The sequence below is a fragment of the Vigna unguiculata genome, chromosome 6, assembly GCF_037176805.1.
Source record: "Vigna unguiculata cultivar grain cowpea cultivar isolate G323 ecotype 2 chromosome 6, ASM3717680v1, whole genome shotgun sequence".
Lineage (NCBI taxonomy): Eukaryota > Viridiplantae > Streptophyta > Magnoliopsida > Fabales > Fabaceae > Vigna > Vigna unguiculata.
In genome coordinates this window covers 48,520,588-48,534,168 of record NC_140797.1, presented here as the reverse complement: position 1 = coordinate 48,534,168, position 13,581 = coordinate 48,520,588, and the positions used below count along the sequence as shown (strand labels likewise).

General features: G+C 35.7%; 3 protein-coding genes across 5 annotated transcripts; 1 reads left to right on the top strand and 2 right to left on the bottom strand.

Moving 5' to 3' along the window:
• The first annotated feature begins 452 nt into the window (after window positions 1-452).
• LOC114188070 (dihydropyrimidinase-like) lies at window positions 453-8,362 on the top strand. 3 transcript variants are annotated; one of them, XM_028076575.2, is made up of 13 exons: window positions 453-614; window positions 3,480-3,623; window positions 3,743-3,794; window positions 4,208-4,477; window positions 4,598-4,809; window positions 5,217-5,337; window positions 6,690-6,777; window positions 6,872-6,950; window positions 7,115-7,202; window positions 7,306-7,346; window positions 7,453-7,505; window positions 7,655-7,811; window positions 7,983-8,362. In XM_028076575.2, the coding sequence occupies exons 3-13, from the start codon at window positions 3,788-3,790 to the stop codon at window positions 8,172-8,174; spliced, it is 1,308 nt and encodes a 435-aa protein (XP_027932376.2). In that variant the 5' UTR covers window positions 453-614; window positions 3,480-3,623; window positions 3,743-3,787; the 3' UTR covers window positions 8,175-8,362. The 3 variants fall into 3 exon arrangements, with proteins under 3 accessions (XP_027932376.2, XP_085530948.1, XP_027932375.2); XM_085674822.1 differs by lacking the exon at window positions 453-614 and adding an exon at window positions 2,164-2,302; XM_028076574.2 differs by lacking the exon at window positions 453-614 and adding an exon at window positions 3,041-3,309.
• LOC114188073 (uncharacterized) lies at window positions 1,456-2,324 on the bottom strand. The gene is made up of 3 exons (XM_028076579.2): window positions 2,185-2,324; window positions 1,821-2,090; window positions 1,456-1,710 (listed from the first exon to the last, which is right to left on the bottom strand). Exons 1-3 carry the CDS (start codon window positions 2,194-2,196, stop codon window positions 1,663-1,665), a joined length of 330 nt encoding a protein of 109 aa, XP_027932380.2. The 5' UTR covers window positions 2,197-2,324; the 3' UTR covers window positions 1,456-1,662.
• A 969-nt stretch (window positions 8,363-9,331) lies between the features above and the next one.
• On the bottom strand, window positions 9,332-12,833 carry DIT2.1 (dicarboxylate transport 2.1). Its single transcript, XM_028077733.2, has 4 exons — window positions 11,778-12,833; window positions 10,869-11,182; window positions 9,983-10,431; window positions 9,332-9,591 (listed from the first exon to the last, which is right to left on the bottom strand). The coding sequence occupies exons 1-4, from the start codon at window positions 12,579-12,581 to the stop codon at window positions 9,476-9,478; spliced, it is 1,683 nt and encodes a 560-aa protein (XP_027933534.2). The 5' UTR covers window positions 12,582-12,833; the 3' UTR covers window positions 9,332-9,475.
• Window positions 12,834-13,581: the final 748 nt, after the last annotated feature.

The window sequence follows — 13,581 nt, the reverse complement described above, 5'->3', positions numbered from 1 at the left end:
AACATAATTTTGCCTTAACATGTTTTTTTTTTTAAGAAAAACATGTATTATTTGTGTAAATAAAAGTTACATGATACTATTTGGTAAAAAAAAAAAAATCACTTAGTTGATAATATTTGAGGCATGTTTTTTTGTTTAATATATTTTTGTTACAAACCAACCTCGGTAAGAAACATTTGTTTCTCTGATGAGTGGCAAGAAACACTTTCCTCTTTTAATTTGACGAAGTCCAAAGATATTTGTATTTTGCATTGCATTGAGGTGTTGGCAAAGAGTTTTTGTAGTAGTAGTATATATCTGGGCTTGTTGATTTGTGTTGCAATGAGTAGTACAAAGTTGTACCTTTCATTCTTCAGACCAGTACTGCAACTGCAGTGTAGTACGTCTTCTAAATCTCTATATATGTATATCCCATTCAATACATAAAAACATAATTCAAACATCTATCTTCCATTTCCAAAACATGTGGGGTAGAGTGGCTCTTCAGGATCCTCCTGAGACCACATGAACCAGATTCGAAATATAACCATGTTCTGGTTTCACTTCATGTGTTCTCAGGTCGCCCCTGCTGAACTTTTCTCTACCATGCTTCAACTTTCTCAAGTTATTGCAAGGTATCACAAATCATTCTCATATTTCCTATATGTTTTAGACATTGTTGATTCACTCACAATGATTCTCATATTTCCTACACATACTTCTTTCTTAATTAATGATTAAGAAATATGCACCAGCTAATGAATAAGTATGTTCTAACAAAACAGATTCAAGAAACCCTGAACTCTCAAGCAACAACAAACTATCATCTTAAACTCCATTCCCATTTTCCTTTACACAAATCTTATCTACGCATCTTTATTTTTTGGAAGTGATGAGTTCTTTTACACAGCTTAATTCAAGGTTAAGTAGCAATTTGCATGATACACACAAAATGAAGTACACTTTAGACCAAAATTTGAAGTATTTTAATGTTGAGTTGATCCTTTACAGTGAAATTCAGAGTTAATTAGGGATTGATAAAAAGATTGATATAAATTTGTTATTAATCTTTTACCATATTTATCATATTATTACTTAACTATTTAATCATTAACCAAGAATATATATAAAAAGATTGATAAAAATATATTTCTTTTATTTTTATTATAACTTATTTTTAGTAATATTATATTAATTATTTATTTTATTGTAATAAAAAAATAATAAAAAGCATGTAATGTCTTGTTTTTTTTTTTATCTAGAGTTTAGAATGATATCATGATATAATTGATTATATCATAAAATAATAGATTATATATTTTCATAATCGATCATATCTTATTTCTTTTGTAAATTTGTACTCTTATGTAAACAAAATCCAAATTCTCAACACTTGTATTTTTTTTTAATAATTATTTGTCTTGAATTTTTAATTTTTCTCTTCTTTTATGTATACAAAATAAAACAGACCATAAATTATTACTTTAAGGTTTATATGGTAAAACAGGTACATATAGCAAAACATTATATTATCTTTTGCTTTAATAAGATACTGTACAATATATAGTACACTTAGATCGTTGACCATGTGTTACTATATATGAACTCATCCCATCTACATACATACTTTACTACTCATAAACTTCATCTGCTTTAAGAGCCCGTTATGCTTCTTAGCGCACATCATGGCTTAATGCAACGATTTATGCAGGATAGCATATTCCTCTTCCCCTGCATCACAAAAATCAACAATCTCATGTCAATGTTCTTCTGTTATTACATAAACACCAAAATGAGTGTGGCATTTCAAAATTCAAATTTAAGAAACAAAATAGTTTCACCATGACTGAAGAATCCTCATGCCCATGACCATGACTCTGAAAATGGCTGCGAAAATGATGAAAATGATGATGGTGATGATGATGTCTAGCATCATTGGAATTGGAAAAGCCTCCCTCACTCCCAAGATTTATAGATTTAATCTCAGTTATATTGGTCTTTTGATGTTTTTTGGTTGCTCGAGCTTGGGTGAACACCACTGAATAGTCATAAGCTCCTGCTTCATTTTGGTCCCACCCTCCAAATTGAGGCACGGACATCGGAGGTGAATTCTGCATAACATAACAATCTCTTTCTTATTCTTTAATTTCTTTTGCATGCAAAATGCAGAAACAAAACAAATGTTTCGAAGAAAAAGCTCTCTACCTTATGTTCCATGGCGAGCGAGGGAGGGACCTGGAAAAGTGAGCTAAGACTTCTAAACGCCTTTTCAGAATAGAAGAACAGGGTTTGGAGATGTTCTACTCATGTATCACAAACTAGGGTAAAAGTACACATTTTCTTATGCTAAAATTATCAACCTTCAAAAAATTTGTGATTGGAGTAAAAGTAGGACAAATAAATATGCTTCTCCATCCACTATTTACAACATTGTTATTTGCTTTACCCTTTTTACATTTGACATTATTTCTCGTTACTTTTAGTCTTTTTAAAATGCTGCTAATATCATTTTACTCTTGTAAAAATTGTAAAATAATAATAAAACGGTGTAAAAAGTTTTTTTTTTTTAATAGAACCTATGTGAAAATTCTAGAGTTTTCAAAACGGATAACCCGACCCGATCTGACTCGACCCACCACAGGTCAATGATTTAGTGAACCAACTCAACCCGACTTACTTTTTAGCGAATAAAAAAAATTCGAACCCCATCTGGCTCACCACGGGTTGGCTCACGGGTTCACTCAATTAAAAAAAAATACAATTTTTTATTTTTTTTTCAGTCAAAACTAAATTGTAATTCTAATTAAAATCTAAATAAATTTTAATACAATCCAAATACAAACCAAAATAAAAAAAATATAATCTATTTGTATAAGATAAAAAACAACCTACCATGACCCAAATGTAAAGTACAACTTAAAATCAAACCGTATTAAAATTTATAAAAACATTTTAACCCAACGCAATCCAAACCCATAATGAATCAGATTGACTCACGGATTGCAACTCATTTTTATCATCTCTCAAAAAAAATCCTCACAAAGTGGCTCTTAAGTACAAAGTAAGATTTTTGTCGACGTGGCAACTAAGGAGTGCCCCACTTGGTGTTGGCCGAGACAGCGACGCAACCGTCTTCTGAAATACAAATGAAGATGAGGTCGAAGGAATGAACGAAGAAGAATTTGATTTGAGTGCTGAATGAAACACCCAACAGAGTAATCACCATAGCATAGCGTAGCCATGGGATTCACGTCTCAACTCCTTCGTCTCCTCTCTCTTACTCTGACTTTCTTCATCGCCCTTTCTTCTTCGATTTCACAATCTAACCAGGTCTCTCTTCTCTGTTGACTTTCACTCTACTCATTCACTCTTTTCGTTCTACATTTTTCAACGTTTACAAACTCAATTATTTGCGTGATCACTACTCGGGTGTCATTATTACTATAGCACTGAACGGATCGAGATTTTCGTTTTCGTTTTCTAATGATTCGTTGATTCAGTTTTGTGATGCTGAAGCTGGAGCTGGAGCTCCGTCATCGAAGCTCTTGATCAAGGGAGGTACCGTTGTCAATGCTCACCACCAGCAGGTTGCCGATGTTTACATCGAAGATGGCATCATCGTTGCCATCAAACCCACTATTGCGGTATATTTTCTCAGTCTACTAAACGTTTCTGCTTTTTTTGTCATGTGTTTAAGCCTCTACTAGCACCTTGTGTTTATGTTATTTTCTGTTTTCCAATGTGTGATTGATTCCACTGGCAGGTTGGAGATGAGGTGACTGTGATAGATGCCACTGGCAAGTTTGTCATGCCCGGTTAGTCCTTAAATTTTCGATCTAAAACGTACATTATAATTATCCCCTAGTTAGTGTCTACACTTAGGTAAAGAACTCAGGTCCTGCTAGAATGAATATGATAGATATGGTCTGTAGACATAAGATCTGGGGATGGTACAATATGTCTAGCTAGTCTTCTTGCATCTACTTCAAAGTGTTGTATAAAACAATATTTTGGTCTTGAGTATGCAGTATTGGATGGTGCTGATACCCTAGGAAGTTGGAATTCAATTGATGGTAGTTAGCTCTATTAAATTAGAAACTCCCTCCCCTCTTTCCAATTGGTGGAATTCCTACTCATGCCCTTCTTCACTGTTACTATTATTACTATTATTGTTGTTGTTGTTATCTTACCTGAGATTCCAGGTATGTATCTTTTTGTTAACTGGCAGGGGGAATTGACCCTCACACCCACCTAGAGTTTGAGTTTATGGATACGGTAACTGTTGATGACTTCTTCAGTGGTCAGGCTGCAGCATTAGCTGGTGGAACAACAATGCACATTGACTTTGTTATACCACATAAAGGAAGTTTAACAGCTGGTTTTGAAGCCTATGAGAAGAAGGCGAAGAAATCTTGCATGGATTATGGTTTCCATATGGCTGTTACCAAATGGGATGAAACTGTGTCAAGGGAAATGGAAATCCTGGTCAAGGAGAAAGGTCACAGTTCATTTCCTCGTTGCATTTTGATAATTTGACTGATTATGTGGTGGCAAAAACCCTTTGGTTAAGTGTTGAAGAATTTATATCAAGTAGTGCATCTATGGTTTGTAATTGTAGGTATCAACTCTTTTAAGTTTTTCATGGCGTATAAAGGAGCTCTTATGATCAATGATGAGCTTCTTCTGGAGGGATTTAAAAAGTGCAAGTCTCTTGGAGCCTTAGCTATGGTCCATGCAGAAAATGGAGATGCTGTGGACGAAGGGCAGAAAAAAATGATAGAACTTGGAATAAATGGTCCTGAGGGGCATGCTCTTTCAAGGCCTGCAGTGGTAAATCCTCATATTTGTTCTTTTATAACAGCATAGTGGAATGAAAATATTGGCCAGCTCTGGTTTTTTTTCATCTTCCTGGTCATTTTACCAACCTATTGCCTATGTTAACATGATTTTCACTCTTCGTATCTAAAATTTCCTTTTTCATCTTAGTATGCTTCCTGCGTAGCACATGTACATGGGCAATATTGACTGTTTTTAGCTTCGGTTATCAAAAGTTTGCTTGCTTAACATTCTAGTTCGGCATTTATTTTATTCAGTTTCATCTATTTTTGTTAACCATACCCAGTAGATAAGTTATCAGATTGAATACTGATATGTTTCCATGTATAGTGTGATTCTGGTAATGTCTAAATATATGTCTCCGATATCCTTTCCTATTTGACTTTGATGTACCTATGTAGTTGGAAGCAGAGGCAACTGCTCGAGCTATTCGCTTAGCTGATTTTGTGAACACTCCTTTATATGTGGTTCATGTAATGAGCATCGATGCAATGGAAGAAATTGCACGGGCCCGTAAATCAGGTTCTTAATTTTAATCCGAGTAAAGTTATGCATAATTTCCATTAATCTGTTCCTGTCACAGTGCATGGTTCATCCAAGAGAAAGTGGACAATTAACAACACACAAACAAAAAAATCCTTTTGCGGAAAAACCATGACTTTTTGAGCAACAATATTCTATTATATTTAAAAATAATTCAAAAAACAGAATTGTACTTGGATTTACGGCAGCCGTAAATAGGTTACCTGAGGACAGTTTATAATTCCACTTTCGTCCTACACTGTAATGTTGTACTAGCTTTGTTGTGAAAGTAGAAACTAAGGGGACTAAAATTGCTTAAAATTAATTGAGAGTTTGGAAGTTTGAAACTTGATTCGGATATCTGTCTCTGATATTACCTTCTTAGAGGGATACTGTTTAGGCTTTGGATTGCTTATGTACTCCTTTTGTGTGTTTTGTATTCAAGAGATGAACTTCCCAAGGAAGAGTCCATTTCTGATTTGTAGGAAGATTGGCTTGCTGATTTTTTTATTTCTTTTGTTGTTTCCTTGTTTTTCATTTTTCTGATTTAGAGGATTACTTATCCTCTTTCCAAGAAAGGGTTGTTTATCTTATCCTTTTCCTCATATCATTCTATACTGAAAAAGGAGGAAAAGAGTTTCCCAAGCCTAATCTCCTACTGATAAATGATAAGAATCTTGGTTATGTGATTGAAAGGATATAAGATTTAAGGCAAAATACTGACATTTTTTGTTCTCCTCAATTAACGTGGGTAGGTGATAACCAAATAAAAGTATACACTTATAAATGATGAACAACCGGAAATTATACAGACACAATTGTCATGTGAGATGAGATTTAAAACTTGAAACTGTTAGGCCATGCTAGAAAGAAGTTGCCTCCAGCAACCAGATGACTAATATAAGTGGCACACTATCACTCTTCGTGTTCTTTTTAAAATTGTATCATGTGGACTTGTTCTCTTTTCATGCCCCCTTGTGTTTTTCTTTTTCCATCTCTTCACGATGAACTAAAGCATCTTTTTTGGCCAAAACTATTTTTTTGTGGCCATGAAGATTGATCAGATATATACATACATCATGTTTTATCCTCAGTTTCAAGTTTATATGAACTTCTTCACATTTATTTAGTGTTTACTTATCTTCCAGCCTATTGAAGTCCTTCTCATCGACCAACTCTCAGTGCAAGCCCAATTTTATCATACAGAGTTTTCTATTCTTAGTGTGGGATTCGTAGCAGTGACTTTTCAATTTTATTGATGACTGATTTCAGTGATTTACCTTACTTGTTTGGTAATTTATCTTTTTTTCCACCATGATATTTTTGTTCCACTAACTGCTTTCATGCTGCAGGACAAAGAGTAATTGGAGAGCCTGTTGCCTCTGGGTTAGTCCTTGATGAATCTTGGCTTTGGCATCCTGACTTTGAGACTGCTGCAAAGTAAGTAACTGTACTTGTTCATTCGTTTTTTGTTGCATTCTTTGGTTGTCTTCAGTTTTAAGAACATAAGCTGTACTCATTCTTGTGTGTTCAGGTATGTGATGAGTCCCCCTATTAGGAAGCGAGGACATGATAAGGCCCTTCAAGCTGCCCTTTCAACAGGAATTCTGCAGGTTTCACATTATGATTTAGCCTAAGGTTCAATAATCAGTAAAAGTTTGAGTTTGAGGAAGTAATTAGGATATTGTCAACCATGTATTATCTAATACCTTGAGGTCGGTTAACTCTTTTTCCTAGACTGATTATTTAACCAAGGGTACCTTTTACAACTTTGCAGCTGGTAGGAACTGATCATTGTGCCTTTAATTCCACCCAGAAAGCTCTTGGAATTGATGACTTCAGGAAAATTCCTAATGGTGTTAATGGTAATCAAACGATGGATGACCCTAGATTTTTTCTAGCCTAAAACATCCTAGTTGATTTTGAAATATTTCCTTACTGGTGTGCTTTGCAAATTGATATTTGTAGGTATTGAAGAAAGGATGCATGTGGTATGGGATACCATGGTGGTAAGATAATAAATGATCAGCGTAGCCTTCCATTTCTTTTTAGATTAGGATGAAATGGAGGAGAGGTTAACATTCTAACTAGAATGTATTGTTAAATATATCACAGGAATCTGGCCAAATATCTGTTAAGGACTATGTCCGGTTGACTAGCACTGAATGGTATATTTTCTGTTAATCAAAGTAAAAATTTGCTCCCGTTCTTATACAACAAGGAGAATTCAGAGTATTTAGTTATTTTGATGAATGGTATATGATATTCAATAAAGATGCCAAAAGTCTTACCTTTTTTTTTTCTACAATCATTTTAGTGCTAGAATCTTCAATATATATCCAAGGAAAGGAGCTATTATTCCAGGATCCGATGCAGATATTATCATCCTCAATCCAAATTCAAGCTTTGAGATAACTGCCAAGTCCCACCATTCCAGATTGGACACAAATGTCTATGAGGGAAGGAGAGGAAAGGTACTGCTTTAACTATATTATCATCCATCAAAGGATTGAAATTTATTAATATTAACTACTTAAATCTCCTTCTTTTGGTTTAATACTGCTCCATTCAACATGTATTTAGTGCAGTGATTGAAGCCTGATTATGTAATATCAATATTAAAAAGTTCCTTTTTATTTTTTCAGGGGAAAATTGAAGTGACTATTGCAGGAGGAAGAGTTGTCTGGGAAAATAATGAACTGAAGGTTGCTCCTGGAACTGGGAGATATATAAAAATGTCACCCTTTAGCTATCTGTTTGATGGAATTGAGAAAAGGGATGATTTTTATCTGAAGTCCCTTCAAGCTCCAGTGAAGCGAGCCAAATCCAGCTCTTAAAGGTGTGGGACAAAGACAAATGTTGATAGTTTTTTGCTCAAATAAAGTAAAATGTATACATGTTGCAGAAAGCTTCGTGTTACTCTTTCCCCTACTCATGTAATAATGTACATTGCTTACTCTCTAAATCTATTATAGAATAAGAGACAATAGTTTAAGAATAAGAACAGTAAAATATGTAACACTCAGATTATGGTTTCTGCTGTTCAGATTTCTTTGGAACTTGTTACATATTTTAACAAGTCCTATATCCGTCGTGCTTTATTCACATGCCATTGGCTTGAAAATCAAGGAGCCAACGCTATGGTACGTGCTGTGATTGAAGACTGTTGCAGAATAAACAATTTTGAGAACAAAAAACAGGTCACGATGTTCTATATATTGTGCCCTTCTCTAATTAATTAATTAATATTTTTGACTAAATAATATTACCTTCACGTATTACATTATTCAATTATTTAGAAATTAGGTATATAAATTTTAATTATTTAAATTACAATATTATTATATATCTACTTTCATTTATTTATTAGTATAAAGTATACAGTATATGATAATGATATTTTGATCCACATTTTTTATTTATTTTTAATCCACCACTTCAAACATTTTTCAATTATCTATTTTTATTTTTTGTAATGATTATCTATTTTTATTTTTTGTAGTGATGTGATGTAATGATCTAAAAATGATTATAATGATAAATTAAAAATAGATCGAGAAGGATGAGTTCATATATCATTGTCTTAAAACAAACTTGTCCAGACAAAAGGAACTTACTAAAATTACCATCTCATCCTACCGAATTGAAGTGGGACATACTAGAGAGAACCGAATTCCTTTGTGATTATTGTTATAATAAAGAAAAAAATTTAGAGCTGTTTCTTGTCTCTAATTATTTCAAAAGTAGTGATTTGTGAGTTGATCCGGAGCAAGGACAAGCACCGAACTATGTTCGTTGGTGTAGCTGCTAAAAACAAACCACACAGCTGTGGCATGTGGAAGGCGTCTATTTCAACTCCTACTCAAATCAATCCACAGAAGAAGATCATGCAATGTCAAATCTTTTTGATTCCTTGAAAAACCTTTATAAGTATTTATGTTACTAATGAGTGTATATAAACTAAAGAAAGAAAGGGTAACGATAATATTGAAACTAACAACGCAAAAAGCAGAAAGAAAATTTTCATGTATGACTCAGCTCGTCTGTCCTCAATGGAAGGACCTTTTCTTTCGGCCGGGAAAAAGAAAGGCCAACTGAAACCGGGAAATGTGCTATTTACTTACATGGAAATGAAAAATCAGTACAAGCCCAAAAATTTCCACCACAAAGAGCCAACACCTCCCCAGATGATACCATTAATTACAGCCATGATGAACCCCATTTTGAAGATATCTGGAAGGTCTACGTAACCAGCTGTTGAAACAAAAACAATTCAAATCAGTCATATCAGCCACCATGCTAAGCTTCAACATGACTTACGTTCATAAAAAAAGGGGAGAAAGGATAAAGATAAGGTTTTCCTTAACAAATAAGCCTTTTGGTCACCAATTGCAACTAGAATCAGCAGAACAAGAATAAAAGCATTCACCTATAATGTTTCCTTTAGAAGGTTTTCAAAAATTTCAGTCATTTTTCTTTTCAACCAATACACCATTGAACAAACAGCAGTCTCAAGATTGAGAACATAGAAAGAAAAGTGTTGGAACAACCAGACTCAATTGACTTGTACATATTCTGAGAGAAGGGTACTGAATAAACACATGCAAAATAATGATATTAGATGACATTACAGAGAGAGACTAACCTCCATAGTATACAGCAGCCTGGCCACTACTATAGTGTGTTATTGCACCAAAAAGATTTGTATTGTAACCTAAAGCAAGTGCTGCCAGAACACCAGGAACACCGGCTGCCCTATGCATGGCAAGAAAAGCAGAGTATAAAGCCCCCACATGTCCAGTCTGACTAGCGAAAAGGTAGTGGATGAAGAAATAAGCTATCTGAAGAACAGCTAAGGCGGCTGGCCAGCTCAAAGAGAACGACCGAAGGCTATTGGCCACACAGTCAGACATCCAGTTCACAATACCAAGGTTTGTCAACTGGCTTGCCATACCTACCAAAATGGCAAACCAAGCTAAGGTATCCCATGCCGATTTCTCCTCCAAGCAGTCATTCCAGTCAAGAACTCCTGATAGGAGAAGTATTGATAAACCGATCATTGCAGCTACAGTACTTGCTATGCCAATAGTGTCTCTGCAGGAACATAAAAACATTGTTGGTACACAATTCAACGATGAGAAATTGTAAGAAAAACAACAGTTTGCATTGCTACACAGACAGGTATAACTAGTGGACTCTTGGATAGTCATCAACAGAAGGTGTAATACTCGTAAGCATAGTTGAGTTTCTGAGAAGACACCAAATGTACTACTTATTACTAATTACTAATGACTTCACATTATTACCATAAGTTCTTCTGTTATGCATACAAAAGAATTCCTAAGAGTGCTTCCATAATAAGCCAGAGAGTATAAACTTGGTGACCAGAACAATGACGAAAATTAGAAAGTACTAATTAGAAAACATGGACCAGGTTCTCCACCCGAGAGGTCAACAAACTTAGAAATCAGTTAAAAAAGATGCATGCATACACATAGATGTGTAGAAATAATAGTAGGCAGGTGACATACCCAAAGATCCACAAAGACACTGCAAGAAGCATTGTGAAAACCATAATCCATTCATTTCTTGTGACAGGACCCATACTTTCGAGTTTCTTGGCAGCCAGGGCAGGAGCCTCTGGAGTGTCCTTGATTTCGGGGGGATAGAGCTTGTACAAAATCAATGGTGTGAGAAGAAGACAAACAAGTGCGGGTAAACTAGCTGCCTTAAACCAAGTGACCCAAGGGTTTGAAACTATCACCCCAAGCTCCTCTGCTAATTTGATACACAGCAGATTTTGAGCTGCAGCAGTTAGGAAAAGAGCACTAGAGTTACCAGCAGACTGTCATAGATCAAAAAGGTAATGCACAAGTCACTTTATTATGAAATGATAACAGTTTGTAAGAAGAGACAGGACACATAAAGAAAATTCAGCAACATCAGAATAAACGCACACAAGTTGCTTCACAATTAGAAAACAACACCCTGTAAATCTTATAAAACCTGTGTCTAATGATTTTTATCGCATAAATCTCCAGATATTCTGCAGACCAAAAGCAATCAAATATCCAAATTTTTCTGTCACACTAGTATACCAATCTAGCAAAATCAATCAGGCATTAGATGAAAACAAATCCTCCTACATCTCCTTGCATGTCTTTTTCTTCCGATGTTTTATAATATTTTAATAAGTATACACTATTCTTGTAAAAAATTAACACTACCAATCAATTAGAAATCATGTTTGCTGTAACTTTTGAAATAGTCATTATCAAAGTAAATTGACTTATCATTCACGATATTTTTTAAATGAACGACTGTGTAAAAACATTTCACACTCTTCCATGCATTTTTTTATTTGAGCCCAGAAGTTCAGATTTGAACTCGTAATAATAAATTATTTATAAGATCGAACATGCAGAAGAGAAAAAGAAAACCTGGAATTGGTTCTGAACGAGGTAAGCCCCGAGTTTCTTAGCCGAGGGAGTGGCGGGTTCACTGCCAGCAGAGAGTGAGAGTGACTTGATAATGGGCAAGAAAACCCCACCGGCCCTGGCGGTGGTGCTAGGCATTGCAGGAGCAATCAGAACCTCACTGAAAGTGAGCCCATAAGAGAGGCCCAGAGTGCTCTTTCCCATCCACTTCACGAAGTAGGTGGCAATCCTATCCCCGAGTCCAGTCTTCACGAATCCACGAGCAAAGAAGAAGGAAATGACGATGAGCCAGATCACCTCATTGGTGAAGGCGCTGAAGGCTGCTGAGAAAGTGAGAGTCTTGGTGACGACGGTTGCGGTGAGGCCCAGAAAGGCCCATGCACCGACGGGGAGCGGGCTGAGAACGAGGCCCGCGATGGTGGAGAGGAAAATGGAGAGGAGCTGCCAGGCCTCGGGGGTGACTTCCACCGGTTTGGGGACGAAGAAGCGAACAATGAGGCCTATGCCTATGGAGATCACAAAAGGCAGGGGCTTTGCACCCTGGAGAGGTGTTGGTGTTGGTGGTGAGGACTTTGAAGCCTGAATTGGGTAATGGGGTTTCGAAAAGGGGTTGAATTTAAAGGTTTTGGGTTTGGAAGGGAAGGAAAAGGGTTGAGAAATGACGATGGGTGATCGGAGAGCTGAAGGGGTGGCGCGAGAGAATTGGGATCTGGAGATGACGGCGCGAGGACGATGATGGAGTTGGGAGAAGCGAGAGAAGGAGGTTGAGGTTGATGGTGAGAGAGAATGGAGTGCAAAGCTCTCCATTGGAATGGACGAGTGAGTGATGCTGCTGATTCTTGGTTTGGTTCTGAACTTTTGTTTGTGGTTCGGCGTAAAGAGATTTAGTTCGGTATTTACAATGATGTGTGAGGGAGGAACCAATGTTCTATGTGAGGTGGGAAATCGTAGGACACTTGCTAACCTCTTTTCCCAAGATGCTCTGTTTTCTCTTCACTTTCTATTATCTTTTTTCTATCCCACTTGTATTTTCTCCACTTTCTTCTCTTCTCCTTAGCCTATCGCTTTCTGCTATTTTACTTCAGACAAACCACTGGAATCACTTTCTCATTCTTTTCCCCCTCTCATTTTATCAACCTGAAAAATGGCAAACTATCAATTTCATGAGATTTGGGAATCCTATATCCTTCAAATTAACTTCAAAAGAATTTTAAATTTATAATCAGTTTAAAGTTTCTACGAGATTAGGTTCTAATGTCCTTAAACTATTTTAAATGTATGGTTATATGATACTGAAACTACGAGACATTGATTGTAAGGTGTTTGTGACAACAATACTATTCATCATAGTAGTTAAAGAAGAGAATAGGGATATCATAGCGTATCAGATTTGCCGTAGGTCTGATCCCTCAGTCCACCAGTTAGATTGAAATTTTCAACCCACTTAACTAGTTTAATCGGTGGATCAAAGGCGGGACAGTCCGTTCTGATATGTTAACCCATCTTTTTAAAAAAATTTAATATTTACAAATTTAAAATAATTAAAAATAAATAATTTTTTTACATTATATAAACAAATTTATATATATATTTAGAAGGAAAAATTTTTAAAAAGTAAAAAGAAAAAATTAAAAAAAAGTGATCGACCTACCTGTCCTAAGGCGGGACGGGTTGAATTGTCCAACCCATTTTTTAGTAGCGGGCCAATTCGACCCAACTTGTTTTGGGTGGACCAAAAATGGGACAGACCAAAATGGATCAGATCCCTAGGTGAGAACAATAACACCTAGTTCTGAGAAATTAAAAT

What these genes read in the sequence shown, in the direction of transcription:
- LOC114188073 (XM_028076579.2), bottom strand. An exon ending in ATGAGGATTCTTCAGTCATG is followed by an intron (nt 1,711 to 1,820) that starts GTGAAACTATTT and finishes TTTGTGATGCAG; the next exon opens with GGGAAGAGGAATATGCTATC.
- LOC114188070 (XM_028076574.2), top strand. Translation starts at nt 3,220, where the DNA reads ATGGGATTCACGTCTCAACTCCTTCGTCTCCTCTCTCTTACTCTGACT. An exon ending in CCATCAAACCCACTATTGCG is followed by an intron (nt 3,624 to 3,742) that starts GTATATTTTCTC and finishes TTCCACTGGCAG; the next exon opens with GTTGGAGATGAGGTGACTGT. An exon ending in ATGAGGGAAGGAGAGGAAAG is followed by an intron (nt 7,812 to 7,982) that starts GTACTGCTTTAA and finishes TTATTTTTTCAG; the next exon opens with GGGAAAATTGAAGTGACTAT.
- DIT2.1 (XM_028077733.2), bottom strand. Translation starts at nt 12,581, where the DNA reads ATGGAGAGCTTTGCACTCCATTCTCTCTCACCATCAACCTCAACCTCC. An exon ending in TCGTTCAGAACCAATTCCAG is followed by an intron (nt 11,183 to 11,777) that starts GTTTTCTTTTTC and finishes GATCTATGACAG; the next exon opens with TCTGCTGGTAACTCTAGTGC. An exon ending in GTGTCTTTGTGGATCTTTGG is followed by an intron (nt 10,432 to 10,868) that starts GTATGTCACCTG and finishes ATGTTCCTGCAG; the next exon opens with AGACACTATTGGCATAGCAA.